Source organism: Hesperophylax consimilis, chromosome 9 (genome assembly GCF_061612785.1).
Source record: "Hesperophylax consimilis isolate HC1 chromosome 9, BYU_Hcon_1.0, whole genome shotgun sequence".
In the NCBI taxonomy this organism is placed as follows: Eukaryota; Metazoa; Arthropoda; class Insecta; order Trichoptera; family Limnephilidae; genus Hesperophylax; species Hesperophylax consimilis.
This window is the reverse complement of record NC_142844.1, coordinates 29,403,927-29,422,492: the sequence shown is the minus strand read 5'-3', so window position 1 is coordinate 29,422,492 and position 18,566 is coordinate 29,403,927. Positions and strand designations below refer to the sequence as shown.

The 18,566-nt window shown below is 34.1% G+C and overlaps 1 protein-coding gene and 1 long non-coding RNA gene across 4 annotated transcripts; one reads left to right on the top strand and one right to left on the bottom strand.

The window, feature by feature from the left end:
* The first annotated feature begins 77 nt into the window (after positions 1-77).
* On the top strand, positions 78-3,241 carry LOC149421213 (uncharacterized). The gene is made up of 3 exons (XR_016302611.1): positions 78-247; positions 1,156-1,398; positions 1,832-3,241. It is a non-coding gene; the product is annotated as an uncharacterized LOC149421213 (long non-coding RNA).
* Positions 3,242-3,390: 149 nt separating this feature from the next.
* Positions 3,391-18,256, bottom strand: CPT2 (Carnitine palmitoyltransferase 2). Of its 3 annotated transcripts, none has more exons than XM_089635412.1 (9): positions 18,196-18,256; positions 17,051-17,668; positions 16,172-16,350; positions 14,945-15,218; positions 11,885-12,081; positions 10,661-10,830; positions 10,458-10,571; positions 7,934-8,238; positions 3,391-5,156 (listed from the first exon to the last, which is right to left on the bottom strand). In XM_089635412.1, the coding sequence occupies exons 2-9, from the start codon at positions 17,659-17,661 to the stop codon at positions 5,003-5,005; spliced, it is 2,004 nt and encodes a 667-aa protein (XP_089491538.1). In that variant the 5' UTR covers positions 17,662-17,668; positions 18,196-18,256; the 3' UTR covers positions 3,391-5,002. The 3 variants fall into 3 exon arrangements, with proteins under 3 accessions (XP_089491538.1, XP_089491537.1, XP_089491539.1); XM_089635411.1 differs by having other exon boundaries at positions 18,049-18,233; XM_089635413.1 differs by lacking the exon at positions 18,196-18,256 and adding an exon at positions 17,745-18,039.
* Between the last annotated feature and the right edge of the window lie 310 nt (positions 18,257-18,566).

Below are 18,566 nucleotides of genomic sequence, written 5' to 3'. Positions count from 1 at the left end.
ATTGTATTTCGTTTTTTTTTACACTGGCGACCCTAAACGTCAATGTCAAGTTAGTAAATATTGGTTCCGAAATTCACGGCTACAGATAACAATGAGATAACATGTGCGCACATATGCGTAAACAAAACGCTGAACTCGGTTTTTATATTTCAAAATGAAAAACAATATCATGAGAAAAAAGAAGCGGCAAAAACTCAGTGGTGTTTCAAAACCAGTATGCACGACATTTGCCCCCATAAGTGAATTGGTAATTAATATATTTTTTTAAATAACCTAATATTTACCCATTTCTGAATGAAAACTGCTGTTCTCTTTGATATTAATTCTTAAGCGTGTGAACTTTAGTGTTTTGCCATCTTGCAAACTTTCCAGCAACGACAATAAAAGGCTATGTTATGGTTTTTAGGTTATAATAATATTTGGGGTAAATTTTGGATAGGGCCTGACACGCTTATTACGAATAATTTTTAGAAAAAAACTTTATATTCGCCTTAATTACTATAAAATAACACTTTTTGCATTTCGGGCGGCGGAAAATTATGCATTTTGATTTTCAATTGCATAAAACCAAAATTCACTTCGCGAATCGATGTGGCGACAACGCGACGCCATTAGGAACGCACTGTTATGTTGGTATCACTGATGCAAACAAGAGCTAAATACGACCGTTGCTATCTTCAATATGGTTTGTGATACAAAGGAAAGTGCCCCTTAATAACGCCTGCTCGCGTCAAGGCAAGAAAAACATCCCAGTTTTCAACTAGTTTACCGGCTACGCTAGGTTTGTGTAACATGGTTTGTGATACAAATCAATGTATCAGGGATACCAACATAAAGTGACGTACCTAATGGCAGCTGATTGCCGCTGCATCGATTCGCGAAGTGAATTTTGGTTAACGCAATTGAAAATTTAAATTCATAATTTTCCGCCGCCCGAAATGCAAAAAGTGTTCTTTTATAGTAATTAAGGCGAATATAAAGTTTTTTTCTAAAAAATATTCGTAATAAGCGTGTCAGGCCCTATCCAAAAATTACCATATTTGGTTGTTTTTATAAATTAACCAGTTTTACCGAAATAATACGCCAATCTAACTATAATGCCTTATCCCAAAACCGTTGAAGAGGTTTTTATCAATAAAGTTTTGTTTATTTTAGGAAAATGCATTAAACATATTGAATTCTGATGAATCGGAGGAACCAGCCAAAACAGTAAAGCGAAATTTTTGTAAACCCGGTACGAATAAAGGTGGAGACATTAACCACGTATCCAACCTCCATTACTGCAGCTTAATCAAGAAGGCCATCCTCAAACAGGAATGGCCGCTCGTCATGAAACTGCTGCTAGCTTTTATCGATGAGCCCAAAGTAGAGAAATTTACTTTGGGGATTATATTTAAGGTACCTAATCAAATTGTTAATAATTAATAGTCTCCTCAATACTTTGAAACTATTAAATTTATTTTCCTGAATACAATGCACAACATTATTTATTGAATGAAAAACACACTTTGTAACACACCACTTTTAATGAATGAATGCCAACCAGGTTTTGCTTATCTCATAATAATTTAATTCAAGTTTAGTTTAATATTTTAATTCCTAAACTCGTTAAAAGTATTACAAAGTTTGTTTTTCACTTATTTAATGTCACACCCCCAAGTATTTGCTTCGAAAGAATCTTTATTATTTATAACCATGTACACTGGACCATTTCCAGACAAGCTCTGTTTTCCTATGAACCCAAATATTCAAACACCACTTATTCATTTGTATAAAATGTAAAATCCACTTTACAATATTTTTATAAAATAATGTCATCTTTCTTTTTCAGTATACACTAATTTACTTACTGAACGATCCGCTGGCCCAGAAACTAGGTATTTTAAATGAATTCCTTCAACTGGCCCTATCCTGTCAAACAGCCACAGAAAGATCTGATTTCCTTAAACTATTAAGCAATTTACCACAGATTAATAATTAATGACAAACATTGTTAAGAAAATTGGGACACACTTTTTTTATGAAAAAAAAACACACTGTAAGAGTTAGATAATTAAAGCACGTATTTGTTCAGTTTTGGGAACAACTCAAATGATCTCCCTTACTGTTGTGGTAAGACATATGATCTAAAAGGTGTTAGAAAGAGAAAACACCACACTTTGTGTTCAAATCTAGAAGTTAACCACAGTAGAATTAATTTTAAACTTTTTAGACTAGCTGTACCCCACCACGCTTTGCTGTGGACCAGTCTGTCTGTGTAGATAGAGAAAAAATAGCATGTGTTTCTTTTATGTCCAACAGATGGCGCTGTTTTCAAACAAAAGCATCTTTGTCCAACAATTGCACTGTTTTTCAAAAAAAGCATGTTTTTAACTGTTACACGTGACACATATGAAAACACATGCGTATTCGAATGCAAAATTGTGTCAAAACCGTGAAGAACTTTTGGAGGATTTAGGTTTTGAACAAATGAACATTTAAAAATGTTCATTTGTTTTTTTTTTTTTTGAATTGCCTAATACAAAAAAAAAACAAATGAACATTTTTATTTATATAGATGAAATTATTTTTACATGCAACAACAAAAAAAAATGAGGCGACATTAACTTTTTTAATACATTTGTCGAATAAAATAAGTGTTTTTTTTTCATTATCAGCAATTTTAGTTACAAAAAACCTAAAATAAACCAATATTTTTTTTTATGTGCATTCAAAATTTTAACATTTCAAAACATGTTTATTGCTAATAATAAAATTCGAAATCGTATTTTCAGATATATTCGATTTATTTGGATTTTATTGCAAAGCGGAAATACTCCGACCTTCTGACAGAATACTCCTAAGGAGTTAATAAAATGCATTTTAATAGTTATTTCGTTAAAATTAAAATGGATTGTTCACTTGGCGGCCATTGTTATTGATGCAAAAGAAACTGAAATTTATTTACTATTTACTATTTCTCATTATTATCTAACTGGTACAAAGTGTTTTTAAAATAAAATGTGCATATTAAGTGTGTCCCTGTTTTCCGTATATTTAGCATTATTAAATAAAATACCCATTAAATTTGTATAAATCACAGACATAGGAATTAATAGACGAGAAGATAATGGCGAGGGGTAAAATCAACTGTTGAAGAACGAAGGGAGTAAGGCTGACTGTGATTCGTCAATAAATCAATCTGACAGTAAATAGGCATCTCGCATTATAATATCACCATTTACTTCTTAAAAGTAAAATCTGCTTTAGAATGAATAGACATTTTTACATGGGAGCGCAAATTACTCGCTACGTTATGAACAAATTTGCGAAGTCCAAATTCGGCAAAAAAATTCGGTTGCATTTTCAGAGTCGAATATTTCGTTTAAGTATTTAGTTAAGACACTTTTATAAATGTTCATAATTTACTTCCCAGCAACCAACCAGCTTTGTGTTTCGCGTCCAGACGTTTCTCGATGTGATAGTATAATATGTTTCTAAAACTGATCTATATTATACGATGTGAATATGCTTAAAATAAAGTAAAATAATGCTTATATATGGAATGTAATACGACAATTGGGTTTATTCTCTTTTTCAAATCTATTTTTACAAGTTTTCATAGTACAAGTCAACATTTTGCCGTGTTATTTCGTAAAATGAACCGATGATGCCTCGACCATAGTTCGCACAAGAATGATGACGTCACGTTTTCAAATTTCACTTGAGGCCATATGCGAGCCCAGCCGGCGCAATGGAACCGGTATGGGGAGTGGGGATAATACGCTTTTAATCACTTAGGGCAGGTCTACTAATATTCATATGTCTATGGTATAAATAGTTTTATTTCACCACCAAATATCTTCAGTTTTCTTAAGCTCAAATACAGACAATGTCTTAAGATTAAATAGAATAGATTAAAATACAAGAAGACTTCCCGCAGGTCGCAATCTAAAAGTAAGTGTTCAGATTGTGGAAGAAAATACCACATCCTCAGTCTTGAGGAACTGGAGGAAAAAAACAGGACACCAGCAGGAGTGGAGACGTTTCCTGGAGATGGCCAGTGGCCAGAAGTTTTAACAGCAATGAGAATGAAACCGACAACTCGGGATTTTAAATTTTTCAATTGGTTTGAAGGTGAAAGTATCATATGCGAAGCAGGGACCATCTTATTATGTTAAAGATGGGCGACCAGTATTTTGAATTCTTTTCTGTCATCTGTGATACTTCAGTCACTCAATCGACTTGTAAGTTTGCATATTCCAATGATTTCCTAAGCTGTGACAGCTAATGTTTATTGCTGGTCAATTCAAAAAGATCTTTGTTGCCGCAAGATCCGATTTCAGCCTGTACAAAAAAATTATTGATGTTTTGTGCTCTATTTTGTCACAATTTTCAATACATATACAGATAAGTCCCTCGAGGGTCAAACTTTCCTGAACTGTAATGCTGATAGATGGAGTTAAACACTAGGTAAGACAGAGATATTGAATATGTATAAATATGTTTTATTATAAAATACAAAATGCAAATTTAAAATATTTTTAGTATGTAATACTGTATCAAAAAATATACCGTGCAGATTACTCTTATGGTGATAAAATTACTATTTTAAGTTGGTAAATCTAAAAAATACCCTGATTTGTTTCAGTTTTACTGTCAATAAATCTTTACATAAAAAAAGTTTATGTTTCTCTTATCATTATTATATGTGTATAGTTATTGTCCTTTTTGTTTAGCTAGAGAGCTCCCCAAATCGTTACAAATTTTTTTTTGATGAAGGTGTAAAATTCTCTGAAAAGAGCTTACATTTCATATTGTATCGTAAGCTAGATTCTAATGGCAGTATCTATTTCATTTTTCGTAATGTAAAGCAATAATAAAATTGTATGTAATATAAATCCTTAAAGGACGAGAGATCCAAATGTATATTTGTGCAAGTCATGTTCGCTAGAAACTCATTTGAAAAAGTATTCATACCAAAAACATTTTAACACATGTTTTCTAGATGTTTTTTAAAATTTTATTTAGGTGTTGTTTCTTTAATGCTTCCAGCTATTAAAACTTTGGTAATTTCTTCGTAGGATTCCCGCAGCGCTTCCACAAAGTTTGCCCCGCTGTTGTGGTTTGGGTAGCTGGTCACAACAGTTCCAAGTGCATTTTCCATCACGGAATATCTAGAAAACAGTCATATTATTTAATAAAAATTATAAAAAATAGGTTCTGGAATAATTCATAATGGTCCTATCTTCGATCACAGTGTCTGTTGTGAAAAATGAGCAACACACGGTCAAAAATTAAATACCTCTCAAAAAAACATCACAGTCACAGGGTGTTGTATGATGTAGGTATGTGCATATTATAATAGTTCTAGATCAGACTAGTTAGACCAGATAGACTCTACTTTCTGAATACTTTGATTTTATATTTTGCAGTTTTTCCAATAAAGAAACAGAAAACTGTAAGACAGTAAAGTCATTGCTCCAAGTTGCCAACATTATCGTCACAATTTCCAACCTCAACTGAAACTATGCAAGACATTTTGCACAACCAACAAACAGATGGTCATTGGAATTACAATATCTTTGGATGGGGAAGGGAAGTAGAGGTAATCTATGGATCAGATGTGTTGACTCGTTCGCTAACACCGGTCTCGATCGCAATCGCTTTGTTTCATTTTATTTGGTTTTACGCCCAACCGGGCTTTTACATTGATTTTAAAAACAGCTAGTGAGCTATCGAAAATTGTACAAAAAAAAATTAAAGCATGCTATGTATAACAATAAACTGATAAACTGAGTATAAAACAATATTAGTAAAACATGTAACGGTAACATAAAATAATATAGAAACTAGAACAATACTACATACAAGACAAATCACTAAAACTACATTACCAACGTTACTCTAATTTGTAGGATTCAACAAAGTGCTGGTATATATTACGCTTAATTCTATAAGTGGAGTCAATAAATATATCAATAGTACCCCCAAACTTGTTGCCCAGATCATGCATCCTATTGGTTAGTGAGTGTATCTGATAGTTGGTTGTGTACGTATTGTAGAAGAATGTTATATTTTGTCTTGTATTCCTAGTCGGCACATGGAATTTAATAGTGGCGACGATGGCAGGACTATCAGTTAATTTGTTGATGACTCTGTGTAACACAACCACGTCTGACATAATTCTCCTGTCAGACGGTGTTATTAGATGCTATTGATTCATCAAATCATAAATAATGTATTCAATTGGAATTCTGAACATAAAATTTACGTACCTAAGAAATTTGTGCTGAACTCTTTCTATATTGTTAGAATAAACTTTATACAAAGGAGACCCAAATAGGTGAATTATATTCCACTTGACTTGAAATATGCAGGGTTCTCATATGTACAATCTGAGGACTTAAAATCAGTTAAAGTTCTGCAAAGGAAGCCAAGCATCTTTAAAGCCTTATTAGTAATATAGTCGATGTGTGCAATGAATGTCAAGTTTTCATCTAATATTACACCCAAGTTCTTGAATTTGTGACACTGGTATTAATTTAATATTATTTAATGTATATTCATGTAAGATATTATAACGAGTTTTGGAAAATTGTATTACTTGATATTTCTGAATGTTCAAAAATAAAGCATTTTGTTCACACCATTGATGAAGTTGCTCTTAGTCTGTAAAATTTGGCAATTGTATACATTTCGTATTCTTTTATATATTTTTAAGTCGTCAACAAATAGCAGAACTTCATCATCATTAAATTGGTGAACAATGTCATTCATGAATAGTAACAAAAATATTGGGCCAAAGTTGCCCAGGAATTTGGACATATCACGAATTTCACTGGATTTAGCGCACTGTAATTCAACTTCGTTTGTGGCAGATCCGATGTCCGATTCAGCAGATTATAATCACAAGCAGTTATGAATTTTGCTTTCGGATATTTAAATTTGACCATTTCTATGTCCTCATTGTGGTTTTTATACATTTGCAAATCCAATGCAGGTGGAACGTAGACGCAGCCGATAATAATTTTGCCATAGTATGTTGAGCATAGAACTGGCGACCATCAATAAAGTAACCCTGCTCTGGGTACCAGGACATAAAGGTATTGAGGGCAACAAGCGGGTTGACGAACTAGCAAGGAAAGGGGCGAAAGCACCACTTGCGGGATCCGAGCCGGCCGTAGGAGTAGCAGCTTGCCACACCAAACTACATATCAAGAGGTGGGTCAAATCCCAACACTGGAAGGAATGGAAGAAGGCACCCGGAATGAGGCAATCTAAAGTACTCATAAACGGACCGGACCCTAACCGAACCAGGCAACTACTCGATATGGACAGAAACTCACTGAGGGAACTGGTAGGACTATTAACGGGACACTGCCATCTCAGGAGACACATGCAACTGTTGGGAGTGGAAAACACCAACATCTGTAGGAAATGTGAAGAGGAGGAAGAGACTCCAATTCACCTATGGTGCCAATGTCCCGCTCTGCTGGGAATAAGGCTCAGATACCTGGGAAGACACAGTGTGGAACCAGAAGACATCGCCACATATCCAATGACAGCCCTGGTGAACTTCATAAAAGGGACCGGGTTACTGGCAAGGGAATGAGGTAAAATGGGAGATAGTACAATGGGCCTATGGCCTAAGTGCTCGCGGGGAACGTAAGTAAACCGCCTCCGACTTTAAAAAAAAAAAAAAATGTTGAGCATTACAAAAATGTGTTTAACACTTGTGTGCTTTACCGGTAATCTACAGGATGAGATATTTTTAGATCTTTTTGCTCGAATTAGGACTTCGGGCTTCGTTTTAGTTTGTTTATGTCCTCAAAATTTAGTGACATCGAACCTATTATCAGAATACCAATCGACAAAACTGGTGAAATTTGAGGGAGGCTTATGTATCAAGCTGGACACCAGAAGACTCATCTAGACAGGAAAATGTTCTTACCCGATTCCGAGACCATCAGACTGGACTGGCCCAAAGCCTCCAGCCATCACCGAAGGAGACGACAGAGTGCTCGTACTAAGAATGGAAGAGTTGAGGTTCTTGTATTCGTTATCTGTGAAGATGCCCGGAATCTGTCCTCCTCTCTGCTCGGCCATTTTCTTCAGGGCGAATAGGTGGCGGTCGAATCCCTGTCCCATGGCGGCATCCTTCGTCAGGCCATTGTGGGTGGCGGAGCATTTGGTCAGCAGACCATACAGTTCTGTAACGGAAGGGCGGTTTGCACTGTGTAGAGCGTCGCAGAATGCCTGAAAAGAAAAAAGAGAATAGAAAAAATATTTAAGAACAAAAGAACAAACCATTTTTCAAATCGGTCGTATTTCTTCATTACATATTTCTTGAAATTATTTACTGTTTAAAAAATTTTCCTTGATAGACTTTATTTTGTAAGTGAAGGCTCAAAACCAAACTAAATCACCAAAATAATTGGTGAAATACCCACATCATTTTATGTGAAATTTTACTTTTGTAAATAATATTAATTAATAATAAATTCTAATATTCGCAGGCCGGTGTAAGGATTTGAACCCATAAATGAGAGACTGTGTAAATTACTAATCAAATGCCTGTATTCATTTATTCATGTTCTCCAGTAACAGAAACTGTATTTAAATAAATAAATAATAAGGTTATGCACCAACACATTACGAAGAAGATTACAAATTTGAGGTACATGTAAGTATAAAAGGTCATGTGGGCAGTTTTATTATTTTGTGACATATGTCAAAAGATGATCTGAAACATGGAACTGTCTGTTAGTGGGCGCACGCACTGCGATTAAACGCAGCAGTTTTGGAATTGATGAAAACACACAAGGGCTTCATATGTTCTCCGTATTGCAATTCCATTAGTAAATGATAAAGGAAAGGTTCTACGAAGACATGCAAAAAGCCACTCAGGGTGTATCCCCGCATGATGTGCTTATTTTATTAGGAGACTTGATGCTAAAATTGTAAAGGAGCAAACATAAAATTACGTTAGCTCCTTTAATATCAAAAATACTAATTTCGGTTTTGTGTCTATAACTCTGCTTCAATGAACTCTAGAATTCAGATTTGCTTTGAATTTAAGAGTGCCATTTTCAGAATTGGAACTGATTGTGTGAAAAATTCAGACAAGGGATAAAGTAGGTGCTTACCAATAATATTTCAAAAGAAAATTATTTTCATTGTCTGTTACAAAATTGAAATGATAATATCCCGTGATTTTTCACCAGTCTACACTAGGTATTTTATAAATAAAATAAAAGTCAAAATGAGACCTTGTTAACAGGTACAAAATACTAGAAACACAGAAATGTCATAGGATAATTTGTGCTAATTAATTTCTGCAGTACTTTCACAATCTGTATAAATAAAAATTTAAATATGTATTTGTTTGTTCACTATCTTAAATCTCCAAAAAATTCTTAAATGATTGCTTTGAACTTTTGACATAACGTTGAATGCGAATATGCGTGTTTTTATATAGATGTCGACTGTGACAGATAAAAACATGCTTTTTTATAAGGCAGCGCCATCTGATTGGCGTAAAAGTAAAATGCGTTATTGTTTCTCTATCTGCACAGACAGACTGATCCACAGCAACGCGTGGTGGGGTACAACTAGTTACAAATAAAAATAAAAAATAAACATCAAAATGTGAACCTGCCGACAAGAACAAAATACCGGGAGCACAGAAATATGATTGGGTACTTTCATTTGATTATTATTATAAACATTTATTGTTCAGTGACTAATTATTGTTAAAAATCACATAATGAGGAAACCAACTACATTTATAAAAAAAAAAAATCCTGCGATTTTTCATGTGTCTGCGCTAGTAATATTATGATATTAATTAGTTTTAACCTATTACTGACAATTTAGAAGATACAAGTAAATAATTAACAATACACAGAACAAACTCTAAGGCTGGGGTGTTTCAAACTCGGTCACAATATTTAAAACCTAACCAAAGATCAGCAACATCATCAGCTGTAGGCAGACTGATAGAACCTAAGCGCAAGTCAAATACTAAGTTTGGTGATCGCACTTTCGGAGTATCTGGGCCGAAGGCTTGGAATAAACTCCCTCCGGAACTAAGATCCATAACAAGTCCAACAGAATTCAGGACTAAACTTAAAACTTACCTTTTTAAGCTGTCATACCCTTAAATTAAATATACCATTCCTGAGAGAAAGTCCAGTTATATCCAATTTTCTAATTGTGTCCTAAATCCTGTATCTAAATTTCGCTAATAAACAATTAGATAATTTTAATTAAGTGTTAATCTCAAGTGACCTACCAGGTAAGTATTGTACTGTGTATTATCTCCATAAATAGTTAGTAATAACATAGATCACTGTAGAAATGTATTATAAATTTGTACAGCGCCCTTGAGGTGATTTTGTACAAAAGCGGCGCTGTAAAAGTCATCCAATTATTATTATTAAAGATATATTTACAGCGCATTTCTATTGCATTACCTTTGTATCTACGGTGCATGGCCTCATGGTTTCCGTGCGACCGTGCTTGAAAGCTGCCGTGCTGCACGATTCATATGTTCCTACATATTTACCCGTTATCAGATGGTAAGCTGCCTGAAATAAATTAACAACATTTAAATAACTTTTGTATCTGTAATAACTTTCAGTATATTTAACGTAAATTAGAGAAATATGTTAGTTACCTGGAAACCAAGCTGCATTATGGAATCGGGACTGAATTTGTATTTCTTACAGACCTTTTTACTCAGACCTTCGTATATCAAATAGTCCATACCCAGCGAATTGCACCAGTCGTTGTAAGTTTTCTTGGCCATCGCAATATTTTCTTTCAGCTTATCATCCAAATTGAAATCTACAAAAATTTAAACACACTACTTAATAACATGTTTATGCATTCCAGCATGCTAAGACATGTAAAATTCAATTTTGCATGTCAGATGGCACTTTTTTTCGTAGATGGCATTATTTAATTATTTTGCAAGTTATGCATTTTTTAATTTTTTTAAATTTTTTTTTTATTGAATAAATAGTTAACACATATCAACAAACAATTCCTGCTAAGTTAATTGAATTGGCTTGTCAACAGATGCTTAAAGTTTAGTTACATATACATTTTTATAAGTTATAATTTACATCTTTTATCTACAGAATCAAAAATTTTTTCATACATATTTGTTTGTTCAAAATCTTAAATCTACTAAAGTTCTTGTGTATTTTTATATACCTATATTATATAGATGTCTCCTGTGATAAGTAAAAACATGCTCTTAAAAAAAACAGCGCCATCTGTTGGACGTAAAAGCAACACGCGCTATTGTTTCTCTATCTGCACATACAAACTGAGGCACAGCAACGCGTGGAGGGGTACAGCTAGTATATAATAAAATGAGTATAACTGGCTTACATTTATAATTATAACTAGTGACTCAAATCTAAGTCTTATAGCTAGTGACTTATGACTAAGACTTATAAGTATTGACTTAATGACATACATATTTACAACTGTGATACTAACAACTAACATACTTACATTTAAAAATACATATTTTGGGGCTATCTGGATTTATAGAAAAGTATATATATCTTAAGTGAACGGAATGAAATTAATCATCGATCTTTACAGCGTTAAAATGATTCAGTCAAATCACTCAGCATTAAACAGATTAAGGTGCTAAGCACCCACTGACATTGTCCATTAGTAGATTAAAAGAAGACACCAATAGCTTGCAATGTCGTTTCCATCATAAACTATGGAGCCTTGAAATATCAATTTAAATCTAGAAAAATTAAACAAGATGCCTTATTGTTTGTTTCATCGTTCTCAATGGTTCAAAAAGAATAAGAAAAATAGTACAAATTGTACCTAGGCGATTTCGGGTAGTAACCAAAAAATACAAATTACAAACCCAATTGTTTAACAATTTGGTGTACTCCTTCTTCATTGGATGGTGTTGAAGGTGAGACAAACGGTTTGGTAATTGTTTCATTGTAAATGTCATTGAAATATCTCAACACTGCAACGCCATCTCCCCAGGAATGTTCAAAGTTCACACCTGCTACTCCGTCACTAGTCACTATCAAGCTGAGTGACTTGTCAAACCACCTGTAATGAGAAATATGGTATGTAATTATTAATAGTTAATCATTGGAACACTGAGGCACTATTGTTCATCAGCTTAATATTTGACTAGAACTTAATGCCTGTGAGAGACCACACTATAAGCGCGCTATATTCTCGTGACTTGGCCTATTTTAGCATATTGCTTCGTCTTTCATGTAAAGCATAAAGCACCCTAGCAGAACTTAAATAGATGTACTTTAATGTGGCGTGGCGTTTTTTATTCATCATAAAAGATGCACCTGCATAAAAGATAATCTTACACCTCTTACTTATAATCGCAGTGCAAGTGAAGAACATGGCTCACGTCAGGGGGTGGTTATTCCCTTAGGTAAATTGATTTTTGACCCCCCAAAATTACAAGACAACAACACTAATAAATTATGTGCATCAAAACAACTGGTCTTATTGTCAATTTATTTCAAATGTACCGCGAAATAGCAGGGCTACGGTCGGCTTCAGCGAGTGACGAGCATTGACATCTATTGTCTCTAATAGAAGCTTTTATTCACAAGTGAATACGATTCGCTGGGTTAATTTAAAGAATGTCCACGGCTTTGTTATCTTCTATCTTCCTATGCGCGCCATAGAATAAACGAGATGGCACTATGTATTTCGTCTAAGTAAAAATTATGTACCGAAGAAAGCTCAGGGACGCTTATGTCATGGCCATGAGGGAGACAGCACGATGAATATAATATGTTTTGAAGAGATGGTAACACATTTTTATTTTACACGCTTGTCGTATGTGGAACAATGGTTGTTTTCTTTTCAACAATCATTGGGTACTGCGGATGGGCATTTCAAACTCTTATTTTTTTAGTATTTTATTTATTTTATGGTGTGCACAACTACATTAAAACGTATCCTATTTAAAAAAATTGGTCGTAAGTAGGTACATGGATTGTGTAGTTATTTCCAATTTACTATATTAACATAATATCGATTTTGAGTTGCGTACTCCTGACGTACCTACCTACAAATTCATATGGATAATAATATATGGACATTTTTCACAATATCAAATTAAGATTAGTCATTAGTCACACATATTTACTGTCATTATTCTACGCCAGGGCGTAGGTAATATTTTGTTAACACACTTTGGGCGGGAATGGTAGTTATACCCATTTGGTAGATTAACGCTTAACGGCGGGAAGGATAGTTCTACCTTTTGCACCGGCCTCATTTCAATGGCAGAAATGACGGAATTATTCAATGTTTTCATAAGAATATCATATACCAATCTCTTTGTAAAGGTCCCAACTATATGTACAAAATTATCGAACAATGCAGGTCTTCTTTTTATATGTATCTTCGTGCCTTTCGTTTACATCGGTATTTCAACAAAAGGATAGTATATCATTTAGATAACATATTTTGTCATTGTAATAATTCAATTCCTGGAATGAGGGTTTTTATGACCGTGAATCCCGATTCGAATCACTATCTCTGTTCTGCACCCACTCAACTCCTATGTGCAAGCAAGTGAGAGATGTTGGGCGCATTTAAAGAAAGCAGATAAGGACCAATAATGATAGGCGGACCGTAATAAACATATTACTAGGTTAATTGAGTTGCATTTCAAATAATATTCGATTTTCGTTTAGTACTTTTATAGCTTGGGCATGCTGAGTTACTATGTAGAAATTTTTTTATTATTTTCAATGTTATAGCGATTTAAAACAAATTAAAAAGTTCGCGCGGGACCTTTATTTTCGCCCAGAGACAGCGTAGCGTGCAGAAAATACTCGCCAGAAATGTGTTTTTATATAATATTTATTTGGTTGCATCCCGAAATGAAGTTGTTTGACCCGTGGTTTGCGCAAGTAGCCGTCTGAAAAATATCCGTTGTGTCTGCAAGCTAATCGCGGCACTTGCAGCTAATGTCGCAGTCTGAATTAATAAATATTTTTATACTAAACACAACAACCAAGTATTATAGCTTATTGACTATGCAAGTTATATGCATAAATTCCAACAGTTTAGTATAAATAATAGAATTAACTATGTGACAAACGGAGAGTCGAAAAAAATTTTTTTTAATTCAATTGGTAAAATTTACTTATTTCAAATAATAATTAATCAATTTTATTCCTTGACAGTCAGAAACATTATAAGGATTGAATAGATACTAAATAATGTAATACTTGTAAATCATCTTGTAACAGTTATATTTGCCTCGCCTGCAAGATAGAACTGTTAGGTTTATCTCTGCTGGCTGGCGACACCAACTCTAAGCTATTAACGCCGCTCTGGCGTTGTAAATTAAGGAAGAAGACTTGAACGCGAGAGAGATGGGTTTTTGGCCGGCAACGTGAACTTCAGTTTCAAGCGGGCAAGGGGATGGAGAAGACATTCTGGAAGGACTGGACGTGGGATCTCGGACAGAAACGGTCGCGTTAGTTAGTTTCACTTTTATTTGACTGGACACTGTCTTCTTAGAATTACTACTAAATTTTGTAGAGATTAATCATTTCCGCATGGCGCCCTATACTTTATCACAGGTTAGTTGATCTCCTGGTATTTTATGTCACTTTTGCGAATTCATAATGTTGCATCTTAAATTCCTAGTTGCTAGCGTTCTTAGACCTGGCACACGGCCTTGAGTTATTATAACCGTTTATTAATATTATTGAGTCTCATGTTTCTAATTGTTAATTAATATATATTGATAACTTTACATTCTTTTATTCTTTAACAATGCAATCCTTTCTTGTAGATAACCAAATATGTTACAATAACGCCGCAATAGCGGTTTTGTCATCTCATTATTTGGTAATTATCTCTTATTAAATCACTTGGTAAAGATACTACGTTACAATCTAAGTATTATTATAAATCTTACCTATTGCATCCATCACCGTGCAAGTAATTCCTGAGCACCTTGATCTTATCATCGCCCATCTCCTCATCATCCAGCACCAGGTTGAAGATGGCCGAGTCAATCAACTTCATGATCTTCTCGTTTCCCACTTGCTGGGACAGGTGATGCCTCTGAGACGCCCATACGTCCCTGTCCTGGGTCGTGAGGATACCGACGGGATACTCCGCTGCAGGCCTCTGATCTTCCATGATATACTTCAAGCGAGATACTATCTGACGGGGCTCGATAAGGTTTCCTGTAAAACAAAATACGAATATGGATTCGTTTTATTTTGTTTTAAGGTTGAAAAAATTTTAATATATAATTTAAAAAACTTTAAATGTATATGGCGGAGAAATATGTCATGTCATAAGGTTAGTGTGATTGCTCAGTTAAGAGCGCATTGATCAGGATGTCGGAAGATTCCGAGATTGAGTCTCAATCACATCAAAAACCTGTAAGTATCTTGTTTTAATCGATAACATTATATTAAATAATCATATCTTGTCAACTGTAGGGCGTGAGATTGCCTCCCGGCCGCCGGGAATAGGGGACTTAGATTTTTCAAGTGTCTGGATAAAGAGATTTCTTCTTGAATATTTCAACAGATGTCAACGGAATAAAGAATTAACCACATTTTAAACCCTGATTGAGTTTTTTGACTTATACATTCTGCAAAATTTTGATTTGAGTCTTGGGTGCCGCTCAATCACACGCATATGCGTCAATCACGCCGTGGGCAAAAGATTAAGGTGGTTGTTTTATTTTAAAAAGAACAGTACAACACTACCCATAAAATCTATAAAGAAGAAGTAATTTCAATAATAAAATTCTCCAGTCTTTCAAAATAAATATTGATTGTAATTTTGCCACTAATCTTCTTATAAATGTAATTGCAATGTATATAATGGAGGATAAAATAGCAAAAGTAAAATCAATGCCCTGTGTTTTTACTATACTGTCCTATGCGTGCAAAGTAGTAAACTTTTTAATAAAAGTGTTTGCCAGAATCTAAAGTGACCTGCCAGGTGAGCATGTTCTTCTGTATGGGTTTGTAAATAATAAAATTAGATAGAGCCTAGCAAAGTGATTTTTCACAAAAACAGCGCTATACAAATTATTATCTGTATAGGTATATATATTTGTAGGTCACCTTAGAAAAATAATGCAGTAGCAATGGTAAAGGATATAGTAATGAAGTATTGTTACCATCTTGGTCCAAGACATCAAAAGCATAGAAATGACCCTTTCTCTGCACTAAAACGTGTTTGCTCTTGTAATCATTCACTATTCTGTCCAATCCCAATTCTGGGATGCGACTGGAGCCAAATAAGCCCATGTATTGGCTCATGTCCAATGGATATGCATTAAATGCAAAGGCTCCATACCTGCAAGAAAGAATTTATCATAATCAATCATTTTCTCTAAGTAAACATACAAGTCAATTTTGTTTTAATTTTATAAAGTTTCCTTACTCCACTTACTGCTATTTACACCCAAATTATTGAAGTCACAACACAATTTGTACAAGAAACAACTATTTACATCGCGAGACACCCACAAAATAGGTTCTCAGTTGAGGTTATTTAAATAAACTGTGCATATTTAGATTGAAATGGAACCTTTCGGTAAATATCACTTCGTGCTAATGTTAAATATTTTTTCTTTTGTAATTTAAAAAAACTAACAAATCCTAAATGGTGGCACATGATTGTTGACAGAGGAAATTATGAACTTTGATTGAATGAAATGGAGCTTTAATGCATCTTTTACCATCTCCCACTACATAAATAGTTATTTCTTGTATGTAGTAGTTAAGTTGAAACGGAGTTCTATTTATTTATTTTTTTTGCGTATTAAGCGTGCAGCGGAAATCAACAACTTTATCGTTTTTTGTAGTAATTAAGTTAAAACAAAGAGTTATTTAAATAATTGAAAATTCTAATTTTGAACATCAAAAATCAAACAGCTGTACAAAATTCGAGTACATATTATCAAGTTCATAATAGGAACATTCCAATAATATTTTCAAGTACTTACCTAATTGTTTTGGATAGCTATATTATGTAATTAATCAATTACTCTTACCAAGATAGTGAAGATGGCAGTAATCTGGTAATATTGCGAAAAGTGTTTGTATCGCTTTTCTTTGGATTTAAATGATAAACTTCTGGTTCCAGGATACCCTGTCTCAGGGACAACATAAATCTGACAGAGGAAAGCAATAAGTTGGATGATCTCACAAGTTGAGTGTTAAAATCCTTATTGGGATCGTTATTGAAAACAATGGCAGGATTGTAGTTGATCGGCAGTGGAATTCTATCCGCCCAGTACATATCGAACCACATTTTAGATATGTAACTGGTGTGTTTATTCTTCTTATCATCAGTTCGCAGGTTGCTGTCCAGCTCTTGGCCGATTCCATTGCAGAAGCTGTGAACTTGCGATTCAACATGGCGATAAGACTCGTCAATCAATAATGGTCGCTGAGCTGCCAGGTATCTCTCGCAAGTCTTCTTCAAAACGGGTATTGGCAGACGAGGGAGCGATCGTTGAAAGTGCATGGTTGGCACTTTGCTCCGTTGCATATATTGATAGTCAACATTTTTCACATTCGATGAACTGCTGGCGTATCTACTACCCAATTGGATAAAAGAAACATTTGATTGGAGAGGCTTTATGTTTCTCATCACAGACATGATGAAACTAAAATAAAGAAAAAAATCACATCTAGATAATGTAGAATTAAAATTTATATTGAATTTCACATAAAACAACTTACTGTTATTTTGAAAGAATTATATATTTCATACATCCAAGGGAAAAAATAACACCAATAAAATAAATCGTCGGATAATATGCACAATAAATCTCTGCAAATGTTTCATAAAGATATCAAGAGTAAATCATTATCAGAATTCAATCAAATATAAGCTTGATAAGATTAAAGTATCATAATGATAGCATTCGTAATTACGGAATAACGTCGGGCTAAAGTCTGGAAATAAAATAATATTGGCCACATAATGTATCACTTTTTTTAACCAGGTAGCTATTCATTCAATTAAGTTTTTAAATTATCTTACCAAGTTTAGCAGTTACCGGACGTGTCAAATAACAAGACAATAGTGAGAAAAGAATAATAAATCTTCTAAAGTAGTTTAAAGTCGCAAAAAATGTGTATTATAAAAATTATTAACAAATAATAAATAGCGGTAAAAGTTAAGCCATACCGTAAAAATTGAAAAAAAAATGACAACTCAAACTAGTTGACACTGTTGAACTGACATATCGGTGGATCCATAGATAATACCGGTCATAGGTCGAATCCATAAATAAACCACTGCCGAATAGCGATGGGCACAATCGATGAATCATCGATCTTTTTGAGCCTCGAAATATTTCGATTCATTATCATGGACCAATCGATTCTGTCAAAAATTATCACACAGTCCGAGACAATCGTTTTGAAAATCATTCGGAACCACAGCGGTCACGTCATTACTCAGAATTCACTCGGAAATATAAATCGATTCCCTACTCCGAGAAACGTTTAAGAATATATCGAATTGCTTGACAAACGAGATCATAGAACGAAATATTA